This window comes from Solanum verrucosum, unplaced genomic scaffold, assembly GCF_900185275.1.
Source record: "Solanum verrucosum unplaced genomic scaffold, falcon-dt-bn FXZP01000177.1, whole genome shotgun sequence".
NCBI classification, from domain to species: Eukaryota; Viridiplantae; Streptophyta; class Magnoliopsida; order Solanales; family Solanaceae; genus Solanum; species Solanum verrucosum.
The window spans coordinates 316,274-332,837 of NW_026020401.1; the positions used below are offsets into that span (position 1 = coordinate 316,274).

Sequence of the window (16,564 nt, forward strand, 5' to 3'; positions counted from 1 at the left end):
GTTTGAGGGGTTGTGTATGTGTTTGGCCTTAAATATTTACATTTGAGGGTATCTCATATTTGAAGGTCATACATAATTATTGAGATTTTCACAATATATCTCTTTCATATATAGAGTCATTAAAATAAGGTAATTTTCGAAATATTTTTAAAATAGTAGCATAAATAATACTTATAGAAAATTCATTTAAAATCATATCTCAATAATCTAGGGATTAATTATGCAAAGTTAATACTATTCCTAAGTTTACAATCTGTTTGATCCCAACTTACGTTATTCATGCTTCAAATATTCAATTTTACGTGAGCTAGAGTTAGAATATCTCGTGGTGATCGAAAGAGTCGGTTGTTAGGAGTAGGGGTGTACATAGGTCGGTTTGATTTGGTTTTTCATTAAAAAAAAATCATGAACCAATTATGTCGGTTTATTAAATCGAAAAACTAAATCAAACCACATCAGTTGGTTTTTTGGTTTCGGTTTTAATCGGTTCTTTTGGTTTTTTTCTGTTTTTTAGTATTTGAAAAAGAGATCAAATATACTTTCACTTACCTGTGTGATAAGCTAAACTTAAAAAATGTTAAATGAATAGAAATTTTCAAAAAGATGGTAAAATTCACATGAGGCTAGAGGCAAACTGAATACAAAACAAAATATTTACAAAGTAAATTGTTAACTTCGAATTTGAAAAGCTATAACAATAAGATTGTAACTTTGGATCTTAATACAAAATAAAATATTTACAAATTTTACAAGCCCAAATTTGAAATAATATATATAAACATTGAAAACTATAAACTAATTAAAAATATATTAACAAAGTAGATTATAAATAATACTATTTTTTATCTATAAATAAAATAAAATTATATATATCCAAATTTGAAATAAAATATATAAACATTGAAAACTATAAACTAACTAAAAATATATCAACAAAGTAGATTATAAATAATATTTTTTATCTATAAATAAAATAAAATTTTATATATATATATATATATATATATATATATATATATATATATATATATATATTATGTTGGTTTGATTTCGGTTCGGTTTGACTTTTTTTCTTTTAACACCAAACCAAACCAAGAGTGGTTGGGTTTTTTTTTCATCCGCCAAACCAAACCACAAATTTATTTATTTTTTCGATTTGATTTGGTTCATCGGTTTGATTTGACTTGTACATCCCTAGTTAGGAGTATATGTTAGTACTAAATAGTTTTGAGTAATTGTGATCCCATAGGCTAATTAATATGAATTGAGCTAGACCTAATTGTACCTATTTGATGAAATTAGTTGCATGTAGGAGACTCCATTAATGGAGGTATCAATTTTTTCCTAAAAACTACGGATAGTCCAATGGATTCGGGTCGAAAAAATGGTATTGTTCTTCTTCCTTTTTGATGGGCTCTCCACCTTTAACGGATTTGAACATACAGCCATTCCATTTCTGTTGGGAAAACAGAGTATACACGTAAGTGTAATTTGTATATCTATAAGGAGTGGTTTACACTTTCAATGGCCACCATTCTTCCTTCATAATCAATCTACATTTGTTCTTCGCGTAAACTAAGAGAAAACTCAACCCATCAATGTCCCCTTTTTTCCTTTTCTTTTCTTCTTCCCCCAAAAGAAAATGTAAAAGAATCGGCGTCAGAAAAAAATAATAATAATAAACACCCAGAATTGTTAAAAGCCCCAAATAACCTGCAACACCATTGTTTTCTCCATTTTCCCCCCTTTTTCAACAGTGGTGTTTGCAGGTAATTTTGTTTTTTTTTTTTTTAATTTTACATTTAGTTTTTTTTGAGTTACCCATTGAATTTTTTTCCCCCTTCTTTCTGGGTGATTGATTGATTGCAACTGTGTGTTTTGTTAATTTGAGGGAATATGCAACATAACATTTTTGCAACGATGCGTAGTTTGAATATGATTGAAGGATGTAAAGGAACACAAATTTATGCTTTTAATCAATCTGGGAAAACCACAACTAATGGTTATGGTGGTGGAGGTGGGGTTGGTGAGAAATTTCTACAACATCTTCATGAAAGGGTAAGTTCTGTTAGGTCAAAGTCTAATAGGAATTACCAAGCTATGCAACCCAAAGATAATGTGAAATCTGCTGTTTTAGTTGAAGCTTTAGCTAGTTATGGCCTACCTCAAACTGATTTTATTGAACCCCAGATTGAATCTTATCTGAAATCTGTTAATTTTGTGGAGACGTTAGCTGATGTTTATCGTAGGATGGAGGGTTGTTCTAAGTTTGAGATATCAGGGATGTATCTTGAACAATGTGCAATATTTAAGGGGTTATCAGATCCTAAGTTATTTAGGAAGTGCCTAAAGTCGGGTAGAGAACATGCTGTTGATGTGCATTCTAAGGTTGTGCTTTCCGCGTGGTTGAGGTTTGATAGAAGAGAGGATGAGCTTATTGGTGTATCGGCTATGGATTGTTGTGGGCGAAGTATTGAATGTCCGAGGAGTTCTTTGGTGTCAGGGTATAATCCTGAATTAGCTACTGATCCTTGTTTGTGTCACCAGAGACCTGTACAAGATGAGGATACTGAAATTTACATTGGAGATGAGGAATGTTCGACATCAATTAGTCATGATTATGAGGAGGAGGATTATGATATGTCATTTTGCATGGGGGATGAAGAGATAAGGTGTAGGAGATTTAATATGGCTTCACTTTCGAGGCCATTTAAAGTGATGCTGTATGATGGTTTTATGGAGTCTCGAAGGGAGAAGATAAATTTTTCACAGAATGGGATTTCTGCAAAGGGGATGAAAGCTGCTGAGATGTTCAGCAGAACGAAAAGTGTGGAGTCTTTTGATCCAGACACTGTCTTAGAGCTCCTATCATTGGCCAACAAGTTCTGTTGCAATGAAATGAAGTCTGCTTGTGATGCTTATTTAGCATCATTGGTTTTTGATATGGATAGTGCTATGTTACTTATTGAATATGGGCTGGAGGAGACCTCATATGTTCTCGTGGCAGCTTGCTTGCAGGTGCTATTGAGGGAACTTCCAAATTCAATGCACAACCCCAACGTGTCAAGGCTCTTCTGCAGTTCAGAGGGTAAGGACAGATTAGCTTCTGCAGGGCATGCTTCGTTCTTGCTGTATTATTTTCTGACCCGAACAGCTATGGAGGAGGACATGAAATCAAACACAACTGTAATGCTCTTGGAAAGACTGGGAGAATTTTCAAGCATAGGCTGGCAGAAACAGCTTGCATTCCACCAGCTAGGTTGTGTGATGCTTGAAAGAAAAGAGTATAAAGATGCTCAAAAATGGTTTGAGGCAGCTGTTGAAGCTGGTCATGTTTATTCCTTAGCTGGCATTGCCAGAGCCAAGTACAAGCGCGGCCATATGTACAAGGCATATAAGTTGATGAACTCCATCATATCTGACTGCACACCTTCTGGGTGGATGTATCAGGAGCGATCCCTGTATTGTCATGGCAAGGAAAAGACGATGGACTTGAGTACCGCTACTGAATTGGATCCAACCCTTTCTTATCCATATAAATACAGAGCTATGTCAATGGTTGAGGAGAATAGAACTGAGGCAGCCATTTCTGAGATCGACAAAATAATTGGTTTCAAGGTCTCTCCTGACTGCCTTGAGCTTCGTGCTTGGTTCTTAATTGCCCTGGAGGACTATGAAGGGGCTTTAAGGGATGTCAGAGCACTGTTGACTTTGGATCCCCAGTACGTGATGTTCCATGGGAAATTGCAAGGTGATAAATTGGTGGAGCTGTTACGTCATACTGTTCAGCAGCGCAATCAGGCTGATTGCTGGATGCAACTATATGACAGATGGTCCTCTGTAGATGATATTGGCTCCTTAGGTGTTGTTCACCACATGTTGGCCAATGACCCTGGGAAGAGTCTCTTACTGTTCAGGCAATCTCTCCTTCTTTTACGGTATGATTTAAGTATATATCTAGTTTTTTTATTTGTCATTGGCAAATCATTCCTGATCAGGTGCATGTTACATTGCTGGCTGTCTACATTGAATCACTTTAAGAAACTTGAAGCTCTTAACATTTACATCAATTGATTAACCAGAAAATCTGTGCAATTATTTTTTTGTATTGGTATTTGAACAATCTCTAAATGATCGATTAAAGTATGATCTCAATTCTCTATGTTAACAATTTTCTTAATCATAACTCTCAGTTCATTATAACAACTTTGCATCAGGCAGTTGTCTTCTCATGCATGAGTAGCTCAAGTTGAATACCTGGCTGGAGTTTAGAGTAATGTTCTTTTGTGCTCCATGAATTCTATAAGACTGATTTGCAGTTTTATTTACAGGTTGAACAGCCACAGAGCTGCAATGCGTAGTCTGAGAGAAGCCCGAAACCAAGCTACCTCCGAGCATGAAAGGCTAGTCTATGAAGGATGGATACTATATGACACAGGTTATCGTGAAGAAGCTATTTCTAAAGCTGAAGAGTCCATCTCAATCCAGAGATCATTTGAAGCCTTTTTCCTAAAAGCATATGTTTTATCAGAAACAAATTCAGATTCTGAGTCATCATTGTATGTAATACAACTGCTTGAGGAAGCTCTTAGATGCCCTTCAGATGGTCTTAGGAAAGGCCAGGTGAGTGCTTCTTTCAAGAATATACAAATACATGACGTCTAATGAACCAGAATATTCACTCAAAAAGTTATATACTCCTGCAGGCTCTGAGTAATCTGGCAAGTATCTATGTAGATGTTGATAAGCTAGACAGTGCAATTGATTGCTACGTGAATGCCTTGACTATTAAGCATACACGAGCCCATCAGGGCCTGGCACGTGTTTACCACCTCAAAAACCAGAGGAAAGCCGCATATGATGAGATGACAAAGTTGATTGAAAAGGCAAGCTACAATGCATCAGCTTATGAGAAGCGTTCTGAATATTGTGATCGTGAATTGGCAAAAAGTGATCTTACAATGGCAACAAAGTTAGATCCCCTCAGAACATATCCATACAGATACAAAGCAGCTGGTAAGTTGCATCTTTTCATGCCATATGTAGTGAGGTGGAGTCTTATTGATTGTGGTCCTAGACGGGCGTCTAGTTGCTTTTGCCCTATGTAATGACGTATAACTTCTTGTGCATGCTTATATATGAGTTTTCTTGTGTGGGCTGTAGGTTGGCATACATAATAAAAAAAGAGAAAGATATTAGTGAAACCCACTTGAATTCTGTCCCTTAACAAGTGTAATGACAAAAAGTTAACTACTTGGTCAACCAAATCTTTCTTCAATTCCATGTATTCTTATGATTGCTTTGGGCGCACCGTCATTGTTGTTTGATTTAAAAAGAATCCGTCTTGTACAACCTAGTTTCCGTGCTACAAAGTGGACATATTTGGTAGCAGAGAAGAAATGTTCTTATTGAGGGAACTTCACTTGGCTGATGGGAGAAGAAGCGACTTAAGTCGTTTGGCTGTTTTACTTGAAAATCGGACTAATGAGGAAAACAATCCAATCAGTGCGGTCAGTCCACCCTTCTGACGTGCGGGGGTCTGGACGGCCGGAGGATGACAGAGCAATCACGCCTTGCTCCCTCCTGGCATCTATGTCTTAAAATATGGTCACTTTTACTTGGTTGCCAAACATAAATAAATATTTTTGCATCAGAATCTGAGAAGTTAGATCATTCAAGAGATCATTTCTGCTATTTGAAATCTTTATATCTCTTAGTTGATTGATTGGCTAGAGAAGTAATATCCTGTATTTGTATTTTCAGTTCTAATGGATGACCATAAGGAATCTGAGGCCATTTCAGAGCTAACAAAAGTCATAGCTTTCAAGCCTGACTTACACCTGCTCCATCTTCGAGCAGCTTTTCATGACTCGATGAATGAGCCTACGTCTACCATTCGAGATTGCGAAGCAGCACTGTGTCTTGACTCTAGCCATGCAGATACACTTGAGCTTTATTCAAAAGCACGACAACGATCTAATGAATAACGATAAATGTGAAAGAGCAGATAAAATCATTGGCTTTTTCAGGATTGTTACTTTTTGGACAGTCAGTCACTGACTCACTTCTCCCTAAATTCTTTTAAGGTGCAGACAGGGCCAATACTAATTCATGTGATGATCCACTTCGTTTACACTTCAAGGAATTCAGATGAGACATCCAATGACCGCTACACATGGCAGCGACAAAAATCTTAAAAGAAAAGAAGAGTTAGAAATCAAAATCGTGATGAGAGGAAAATACTGAAAAGATAAAAAAGTGAGGGAAGTTGTAAATAAAAATGCATTCTAACTCGAAATATTTTTGAACTTCATAGTGCAGAATGCTGCTGATTCTGTTTGTAACACTGCAAAGATAGGGTTCCTTCTGTATGTACATTGAACTGCAGCATACTATGAATGTCTGGTACTCTGCTCAGTCAGAGTTTTTCCAATGTGATGATACTCTCTTGTTAAATTTTTTTCAGTCTCTTTATGTTCTGAATAGACACATAGCTAGAGTATGTCTCCAAAAGAGGATGCACTTAATTATTTTTTTTTGTTTCTCATCCGGTGTCCCTACCCCATTGGAGTCTGACTAATCTAGATTTGTGTTGGGTAGCACTCCCTACCAAGGATTTTTCCACACCCAGGGCTTGAAGCCGATACCTTTGGTTAAGGGGGGAGCAACTCCATCCATTGCACCACATCCTTTGGTGGTCTCAACAACAATATACCTAGTGTAGTCCCACAAGTGGAGTCTGAAGAGGGTAGGATATACACAAACCTTATCACTCGATATAGTGTGTTCATCCTTATTGCAGTACTAACCAAAAAAGCTAGATTACACCAAATATTTTGCAACATATTTCTCCCCTATTTAACCATTTCAAATCGATTTCTCTTTTCGCAATCATTCATATAATCTCAACAATACTTCAGATACAAGTAAAAATTATGCTCAAGATTGATGATTATTAAAATGAAATATCACAATGAACTAGCTTGAGATAATCCATATACACGAAGCCATTCTACAATAATCTAAGCAATATGAGTAGAAATATGTACATGAGGTTTGTATCTATGATTTTTTCACAAAAGGATGGAGGACATTCTTGTATTGAGGATGGTCCCAATCCAAAGCTTTCCATGATTTTTCACTCATTCTGATAAATTCAAGATCTGGTGGAGCTGATGGTTGCCCATTTTGAAGAGGAAGAAGAGTAAATGGAAGTCTCTTCAGCTTCCCACATAACGAAACTGTTACACGTTGAATAGAACCACAAGTCATTCTACCCTTGTATATGCTCTTGAGTTCTGGCAATGCATGTAAATAAAGAATCTGCAACTTTGGTAGAACAATAATATTCGATGATGAGGCACATTGATTAACTTGTTCTTCTTCATCATCTGCTATTATCTCTTCCATTTCCTCGCAAATCCTTACAGTAATTTCTGTGAGATTTTGGAGGTATTGCAGCAGCCACTTAGGGATTAACTTCTTCATTTTATCACAGAACGAAACATCAAGGCACCGGAGATGGGAAAAGGTTCCAACAGGAGGCAATGGTTCTACTAATTCCAACTTACAAAGACCACTGAATTCTTTTAAGCAATGCAAAACCAATCTCTCAAGAGTTTCGAGTGTGTTGTAAGTAGACATGGGTCCCTGATGTCTCGTTGATCTACAATTCGATGTCCTAATTAGGAACTCTATCCCATTGCATCTTCCAATTTTAATTAGTCTCAAGTCTTTGGTCTGAATAAGAGATGGAATAGTATCCAACAAGCTATCACCCAACATGCGAAAATCACATTCTGAAATAAGTAACTCCTGAATGTTTACTGGTAGAAGAGTCACATTTCGCGCTTCATCTTCTATCTGGTCATAGCGTAGCATCTCTATGCTGTCTCCAGTGAGAAGAAGATGCCTTAGAATCACCCGTTCACCATAAAAGGTCAAATCATAAGAAAGATGATCACTCTCCAAAATTGGCTCGGAAGAACTTTTTGTATCTAAAGCAATTACAAAGGAACTCGGCTTCCCCCAACGCTGTTGATATTTCACAAATCTATTAAAACTACAAACATCAATAAACTTTCCATGAAATACCTCTAGTTGTCTCATCCCTAGTAAGTCTTCTACTCGTACAACGAAAGGAATCGAGAGGAATTGAAGATTAGAGAGCCTAGCTAAAATGTCCACAGCTGGTTTCTTAGATAGTGTCTTTGGAACTCTTTCATTTCTTGTCATGTCCAAGCATCTTAATTTAACTAAGCTTTCTAAACCTTGAGGCACTTCCTGGATAATTGTGTGGAAAAGGTCTAACTCAATGAGGTTCTTCAGATTGTTCAATGGTGGCACAAATCTAAGTCCATAACAACGTCGTAACAGTAATGCAGAGAGACTTACTAGATTTGACACAGAACTAGGCAGCTGATGTATCGCGGTATAGCTTAAATCCAAAACACGTAGACCAGGCATCTGCGTGAAAAAGGGATCGATAACTTGACTCAGACTACAATTTCCTTGCAATAACAAAGTTGTAAGTTTCGGACATATAGAGGATAAAGGCTGTGAAATTTTGCTTATATCATTATTCATCAAAGAAACCTTGTCCAAATCCTCTGACCATTCTTGCTCCCCTGGTATTTCGCGCAATTGTGCTCCTGCTCTCACCATCAAATTAATTTCATCTCCTGCAATTCGCAATGCCATCTCTCTCACCAAATCATGCATCCTCACACATCGAGATCCATTTCCATTCACGACACTTTCTAGTAAGCACGCCCTTTCCAATTTGTTCAATACTGCATAGCCTTGGTCAAGTTCTGCCTTCCTACTGTTCCTTTTGACAAGCAACTCTTCCACAATGAGAAGGCGAACCAATTCATCTCTCCGAATTTTGTAGTCTTCAGGGTAGAAGCAACAATAAAGAAAACACTTTTGTAGTTTTGGATCTCTCAATCTGTTATAACTACACTGGAGAATTGGAAACACATCATTGTTCATATTCTCCATTTCCATACAAGAGTCTTTGAATTCTTCAAACGCGTCCCTCCATTCAAAAACATCGTTAACTCCTCTCATACTTGCAGCCATAGTTATTATCCCCAATGGCAATCCATCACAATTCTTAGTCATTTTCTTCGCGATTTCTTCCATCTCCATCGAAAGATCTCCCCATTGACAACCAAGTGTCTTGATGAATAATTCCCATGATTCAGTCATTGAAAGAGTTTCTACTTTTACTTTCTTCTGGCAGCCAATCTTATCACACACCTCAGACGATCGACTAGTTATGATTAACTTACCTCCACCAATTTCCAGTGGAATTCCCACTTTTGTTACATCAAATATGTTCCATACATCATCCAATATGAGCACAAAGCTTTTCTTCCTCTTCAAACTATGGAACAACTTTGCTGTCCTCTTCTTGTCATCATCCTCACTCGAGAGGTCTAGACCGATAGTTTTAGCAATATTGTTTTGAATTTTAGAAATGCTAAAATCTTGTGATACAGTAATCCAGTAAACATTACCCGAAAATCTTGATTCTTTGAGGAGATGATCATGTATATGCATTGCAAGAGTCGTTTTCCCCACACCTCCCATACCATAAATGCCAATACTTGAAACTTCATTCAACGGCGTTATCACCTTTCTTAGACTCTCCACAAATGCTTCACCTTTCAAGTTTGTCATCACCAACGGCTGCATCTTCCCTTCGTATAAATGAAGCAAAATTCCTTCCGAAAATTTACCTTGATCTAGGAGATATTCCACTTCTTCATGAATTTTATCAGCACGATTTGACAATCCTATGCGCGAAAAGCTGGAACTCTGTTCTACTTCTTGCTCAAAGCATTCAAACTCATGTTCTAGCTTTTGTACACTATTTTGCCAATTTTCAACCTCAGTCTTTCGTCTTTTACTCGAATGATGCTCTGCATCTTTTACCTCATCCGCGATATCCTTCCTTCGACTAATCAACACTTCCATCATTCTTTTTACTGTTTCTAGTTTTTCCTCAAGTCCCATGTATGGATCCCATACATTTTCTTTGAGGATTGATAATGCCTCAATCACCATAGTACTAACAAAACACAGGGGCGGAGCCAGTATAGTAGTTACAAGTTGACAGAACTCAATAACTTTGGCTCAAATCATGTATTTATATTAACAAAGTTCGTCTACTATGTGCAAATAATCTTATTCAGAACTCAATAAGCAAAAACGAACTATGGTTCAAAACTCATAACATAACAATCCTGACTCTAACTCTGCACATACATATATAAATAGAGAGAAATATAACAAATATATAATAGGCCAAACAATTAAATGATTTACCAAGTCAGAAGGAGCTCTAAAACATTGAGAAAATCTCCTCAATTATTGTGCCATTACTAAATTGATATACTGGTCAACTCAATCTACATTGATTGTTTTATGTTAATGATATTAATATGTTACAAAAAGAAGTTGACATATCGCATAAAGAATACCATGAGGTACCAATTTTAAGATAAAAAACTAGATCAACATTGTCATTAGTGAATAATTTAAACAAGCTTCTTCCAAAACATACCACTTTAATTAGAAAAATTTAAAGGTGGAGTGTGACTTTAAAATTGTGAACAAATATACAGGTATCAAGTTAATTATTATTTAAGTAATATAATGTACCTGCTATTTCCTGAAAACTAAAAAATAATATCATGACCATGTAATAAGAATAAAGATTTCAAAAGTCAGTTCCTTCCAAAGCATACCACTTGAAATATATCATATTAGTTAATTATATGTATTTGCCTCGATAAATCGTAAAATATCAGATCATGTTCTGACTAAGGTTGAGAGCTAAATCTTATTTTTCAAATGTTTCTTTCTGAATGTAAAAACCTGTGCTTGTGAGGACGATTGTCGAGTTGAATAATTTTAAAATGTTCATAAATTCTACTCTTACATCATTAATTTTTAAAAAAATTTCTACTTCTTTAAAATTATGATTTTTTTAAAAATAAAAAATCTATATAATAAATTTACCTATAAAAAAGTTACTTTCAGGATGAAAAAAGAAGAAGTGGAAGTACTAATTGGCAATTCCTTTTTTTTTTTCATTCCATTCACAATACATAATTGATAATAGATTACATAACTTACATTTCCTTTTTCAGAATTGTATTGTAACGATTACTCGTCAGATTAAGTTAAAAACTAATTGAAAACCATAAGATTATTTGCATGCCTAAATTAAAAGATAGCACTTATTAGTTATTAATTAATAGTTTGTTTCATAAAAGGTAAGATATGACTACCACAATCTCGCTAGTCGCTACAATAATATCTACATAATCTTTTATGAAAAAGATTGTGAATATTGCATGTTAGCTATAAGAACCGCCCTACATGACATTGAAAATATATGTGCAAATGAATTCCGTAAAAATATTACTCCCTCCGTCCCATTTTATGTGGCACTTTTCGGATTTCGAGATTCAAACAAGTCTAACTTTGACCGTAAATTTTTCATAGATCTTTTAAACATTTTGAATTATCAATTGTTGTGACTTATAGTACTTTTTACGTAGTTTATGAATATATATATATTTCATTTCAAAATAATTGAAAATTTCATGCACAAATTTCCGGTCAAACTTAAACTGTTTGACTCTTGAAAAATGAAAAGTGTCACATAAATTGGGACAGAGGGAGTAATAGTGATTTTCTTATCTCTCTCTCGTAACTTTTTCATCAGCAAATTTGATAGAAGATGTTTGTCGAACGTCGATAACTTCAAAATATGCAATGACTCTCTTAGAGCGGATCCTAAGAATTTTTTTTGTTGATAAAAAATGTTTAGTGCGTATTTTGCTTCAATAATGTTTGACAGACAAAATATTTATAATGAGGTCATAAGTCTACTAGAGAAAACAAAGGAACCACTCCTCAAGAACCTTCACATTTGTATGGAAAATTATGATGAGACGATAGATGACCCTACATCATCAATTGAAAATTGGCATTCTATGTCAATTATAATGTTCTTAATTTCCAAAAGAAGATTTATATTGTTTTAAGTTAATGTTGAATTAGTTTCTTCCCGAAAGAGATATATCTCATATTTAAAATATCACATTTCTCACGAATATAGATGTACAATATGAACTTACTATATTTAGAGAGATCTTCACTTAATGGATAAGCCACAAGTATCTCTAGACTATAATTAAAATTTTAGAGAGATCATATTTGTGCACTTTTTGTGCTGACGTGGCATCTTCAACCATCCAAGTTGGCTATGTTTGTACAAGTCCAGAGCCAAAAGGGCAAAAAAAATTGTCAAAAATTCATAAAGAGCACATCAAATTCTTTTAAAACCAAAAGGGCAAAATTGCTCCTGACGAAGTGATTTCCCTCTGACACAATGACGAAAAATCGCTGCCCTAGCAGCTATTTTGTCTAAAAACTTTTTTTTATTATTAAAAATCTCTGCCAGGGCAGCGATTTTGTAAAAAGTTTTTTTTTTTAGTTTAATATTCTTTTATTATTATTTATGATATATAATTCAATTTTCCTCATGCTTCAACAATTTTATTGAGTATACTGTCCGTCTTGTTTATCATTTTTATATTATTAATAATTAACAATAGGCATGAAAAACGTTGCCCTTGCAGCGATGTGTAAGGAAAAAAAAATTTCTGACTGGCAGCGATTTTTAATGAAAAAAAATAAAATAATTTTTTTTACAAAATCGCTACTAGGGCAGCGATTTTTAATTAAAAAAAAAGAAAAAAGGTTTTTAGAAAAAATCGCTGCAAGGGCAGCGATTTTTCGTCATTGTGTCAGAGGGAATCGCTTCGTCAGGAGCGATTTTGCCCTTTTGGTTTTAAAAAAATTTGATGTGCCCTTTTGAAATTGTTGACAATTTTTTTTGCCCTTTTGGCTCCGGACTCATGTTTGTACACACGCGCCTGCTACGTGGTGGATATTTTTTCTTCTTTTTTTTATTTTAAATATTTTTTAAAAAAATATTCTTATTTTCTTTATCTTGTATTTAAATTAAGTTAATACACATACTATTTTTGCCTTGTATCTAACTTTTTTTTTTACTTTCATTCATTGTTTTTTCTCTTTTATTTTTCTATTGATTTTATTTACTCTTTTTTTATTTTGTTTGTATTTCCTTTTGATTTGATTTCAAATTTAATTCCAAATATCTTATTTTTAAAATAAGTTAATTTCGAATGGATATCAAAATAAGTGAAAAAAATCAAATAAAACATATAACTTAACATTAAAATTATACACTTTTTAGTTATTTTTTCAAAAAAATAATTAAAAGTGAAAATATAAGAAATTGATGAAAGAAAAAAAATGAATTTTTAAAGTGAAATAAATTAAAATAGATATTTTAAAGAAAAATATAAAAATAATTAAATATATATAAGTTTTAATATCAATAAATATGTGTACTAACTAATTATAAAGTTCCACAAAGAAGATTTATAAAAAAACAAATTATTGTAGAAAGACTATACAATGACACTCATTTACACAGAGAGCTCATTTTTACACATTCTTTAGTGTTGTTTAGGAAAAATCTAAATAATGTGGAATATTTGTGGAAATTCGCTTATCGCCATTTATGAAGTGTCTGAAAGCGAAATTTGATGCAGTATTTGGATCCCCACTGACATACTGACAGATGCACATGTTATACGTCTCATTATAACAGCTCTCAGTCTTCTATTTTTATACTCAAAATAATATGATTGTTATTGAACAATAAATTTGTTTGTAGATTCAATCCATTCAACTCATCCTTTAGGATTTATCAAGTTGTCTACATAACTTTTCATTACCACTGTCCTAGAGAATTTTTCCCATGGTCTACCAAAATATGAGTTGACATTGCTCAAATCTTGGGCAGCATTTATAGTGCAATTTTGAAGCACTATTCCAGTTGTAGAATTCTAAAGTTGTCTGTGTTGTGTAGTGATTGTATTATACTGCTTGAGAAGTGGAATGCATACTTCAATTAAGCAGTTTTGAAATAGGATTGTTGCCTCGCCAAAAATAAAATCTATCGTGCCATAGATTTCGTAATCTCAATAGAATGACAGTCTTTTTTGTGTATAAGGTATCTTGATATCCGTCCAAACGACATCTATAAAATGAAGCAAAATCTGCTTCTACTCTTAATGCAACTGCCTGATGCTTTATTAGTCCAACATCATTCCTAAAGTAATGTCTTGGGCTGTGAAGTCATCCCTAAAAATTAAATTAGAACAATGAGTAATTAATCAAAATCAATGAAATATGTAACACACAATATAATAGACTTACCCACAATTATAGTGTCATACGTTTGATTTTGTTGATGAAGTTTCTATTGCCATTATTATTATAGTATTCATTCCTTCTCCAATTAAGACTATATTGGTCTTCTTTTTAGCAACTTAAATATATTCTTAATATGTGTCTTGTTTAATTTTTATGTAATATTACATGACACTATGATCTGGTGCTACTAGTATTGCTTCAACTAATTGTCCTTAAGTCTCCGGTCCCATCTTGAGAAACAACCACATTAGGCGTTTCTGTCAGCTGACTTTGACAACATAGAACTATGGTTGATAACATAGTTGAAACAACAAAAAATGACATTATATTCCAAATAGACATTGCAACCTAATATAAGTAGTGTTTTTGCAATAATGTACGCACAATAATTTATTATTTTTATTATTAATTAACGTGATATACACATGCAAAGCATGTACATTTAATCAAAAAAATAAAATTCTAATTTAATAGTGATTTAGGTTTTCGAAAATGATTTGGAGAATAAGTAATTGGTTGAAGGTAAAATATAAAAATAATATATGCATAATTTTATTAATTGACATATATAACACACGTGCAAAGCACGTACATTAAATTAGATACACGTGCAAAGCACGTGCGCACTTAGTGTTGCAATGTTATACGTTTGGTTGCCGTTGATGAAGTTTCTATTACTCGTATTGTAGTATCCATTCCTTCTCCGATTATGACTATGTTGGTCTTCTTTTTATCAATTTGATTGTATTCTCGATTCGTGTCTTGTTTAATCCTTATGTAGTATTGTTTGACACTATGATCTAGTGCTGATATATTACTTCAAATATTGTCCTTTAGTCTCTTGTACCGTCTTGAGAAACAACAACGTTAGGTATTTCTATTAGCTGACTTTGACAACATAAATCTATGGCTGATAACATAGTTGCAACAACAAACAATGACATTATATTCGGCTTGTTTAAGGAAAAAAACTAATTGAAAACTATATATATCTCTTTTTTTCTCTTTTCACCTATATACTCATTTTTATGCTAATTATAATATTTTTATTTTATAAGAAACTAAATTTTATAATTAGCAGAGTTTATTGTTAATACTTTTGTTACTGATTTAATTCAAAAAAAGAAGATTTATATAAATCAAATTATTGTAGAAAGACTATACAATGATACTCATTTACACAGAAAGCTCGTTTTAACAAATTTCTTGATGTTATTTACGAAAAATCTAGATAATGTGGAATATTAGCAGGAATCCACTTATCGTCATTTATGAAGTGTCTGACAGTGAAATTTGATGCAATATTTGGATCCGTAGTGATGGATGTCCATGTTACACGTCCCTTTGTAATAGCATTCGGTCCTCTATTCTTGTACTCAAGATAATATGATTGGAGTTAAAAAAACAAATGTTTGTAGATTCAATCCATTCAATCTATCCTTTAGGATTTATCAAGTTGTCTACATAACTTTTCATACCACTATCCTAGAGAATTTTCCCCATGGTCGACAAAAATATGTGTTGACACTGTTCAAATCTTATGCAGCCTTTATAGTGCAATTTTGAAGCACTATTCCAGTTGTAGAGTTCTCAAGCTCTCTGTGTTGTGCAGTGATTGTGTTATACTGCTTGAGCAGTGGAACACGTACTTCAATTAAGCAGTTTTGAAACAGGATCGGCGCGTCACCAAACATAAAATCTATCGTGCCATAGATTTCACAATCTCGATAGAATTGACGATCATTATTTTGTATATAAGGTATCTTGATACCCATCCAAACGACATCTATAGAACGAAGCAGAATCTGCTTCTACTCTTAATGTCACTGCTTGATGCTTTATTGGTTCAACATCATTCCTAAAGGTGATGTCTTGGGCTATGAAGTCATCCCAAGTACCCCTACAAATTAAATTAGAACAATGAGTAATTAATCAAAATCAATGAAATTTGTAACACACAATATAATACATAGACTTACCCACTGTTGCAGTGTCATACGTTTGATTTTCGTAGATGAAGTTACTATTACCCGCTATTATTGTAGTATCCATTCCTTCTCCGATTAAAACTATATTAGTCTTCTTTTTAGCAACTTGAGTGTATTCTCGATATGTGTCTAGCTTAATCTTTATGTAGTATTGCATGACACTATGATCTAGCGCTCCTAGTATATCTTGTTAAGTCTCCGATCCCATCTTCAGAAACAACCACGTTAAACGAACAAAAAAAAAT

General features: G+C 33.9%; 2 protein-coding genes and 2 pseudogenes across 2 annotated transcripts; 1 reads left to right on the top strand and 3 right to left on the bottom strand.

Moving 5' to 3' along the window:
• The first annotated feature begins 1,850 nt into the window (after window positions 1-1,850).
• On the top strand, window positions 1,851-6,438 carry LOC125839937 (ethylene-overproduction protein 1-like). Its single transcript, XM_049518899.1, has 4 exons — window positions 1,851-3,938; window positions 4,332-4,623; window positions 4,707-5,016; window positions 5,764-6,438. Exons 1-4 carry the CDS (start codon window positions 1,897-1,899, stop codon window positions 5,985-5,987), a joined length of 2,868 nt encoding a protein of 955 aa, XP_049374856.1. The 5' UTR covers window positions 1,851-1,896; the 3' UTR covers window positions 5,988-6,438.
• A 624-nt stretch (window positions 6,439-7,062) lies between these two features.
• Window positions 7,063-10,074, bottom strand: LOC125839936 (putative disease resistance protein At4g10780). The gene has a single exon (XM_049518898.1). The coding sequence runs from the start codon at window positions 10,072-10,074 to the stop codon at window positions 7,063-7,065; it is 3,012 nt and encodes a 1,003-aa protein (XP_049374855.1).
• Window positions 10,075-13,578: 3,504 nt separating this feature from the next.
• Window positions 13,579-14,673, bottom strand: LOC125839882 (probable pectinesterase 56; annotated as a pseudogene).
• Window positions 14,674-15,547: 874 nt separating this feature from the next.
• Window positions 15,548-16,476, bottom strand: LOC125839883 (pectinesterase/pectinesterase inhibitor PPE8B-like; annotated as a pseudogene).
• Between the last annotated feature and the right edge of the window lie 88 nt (window positions 16,477-16,564).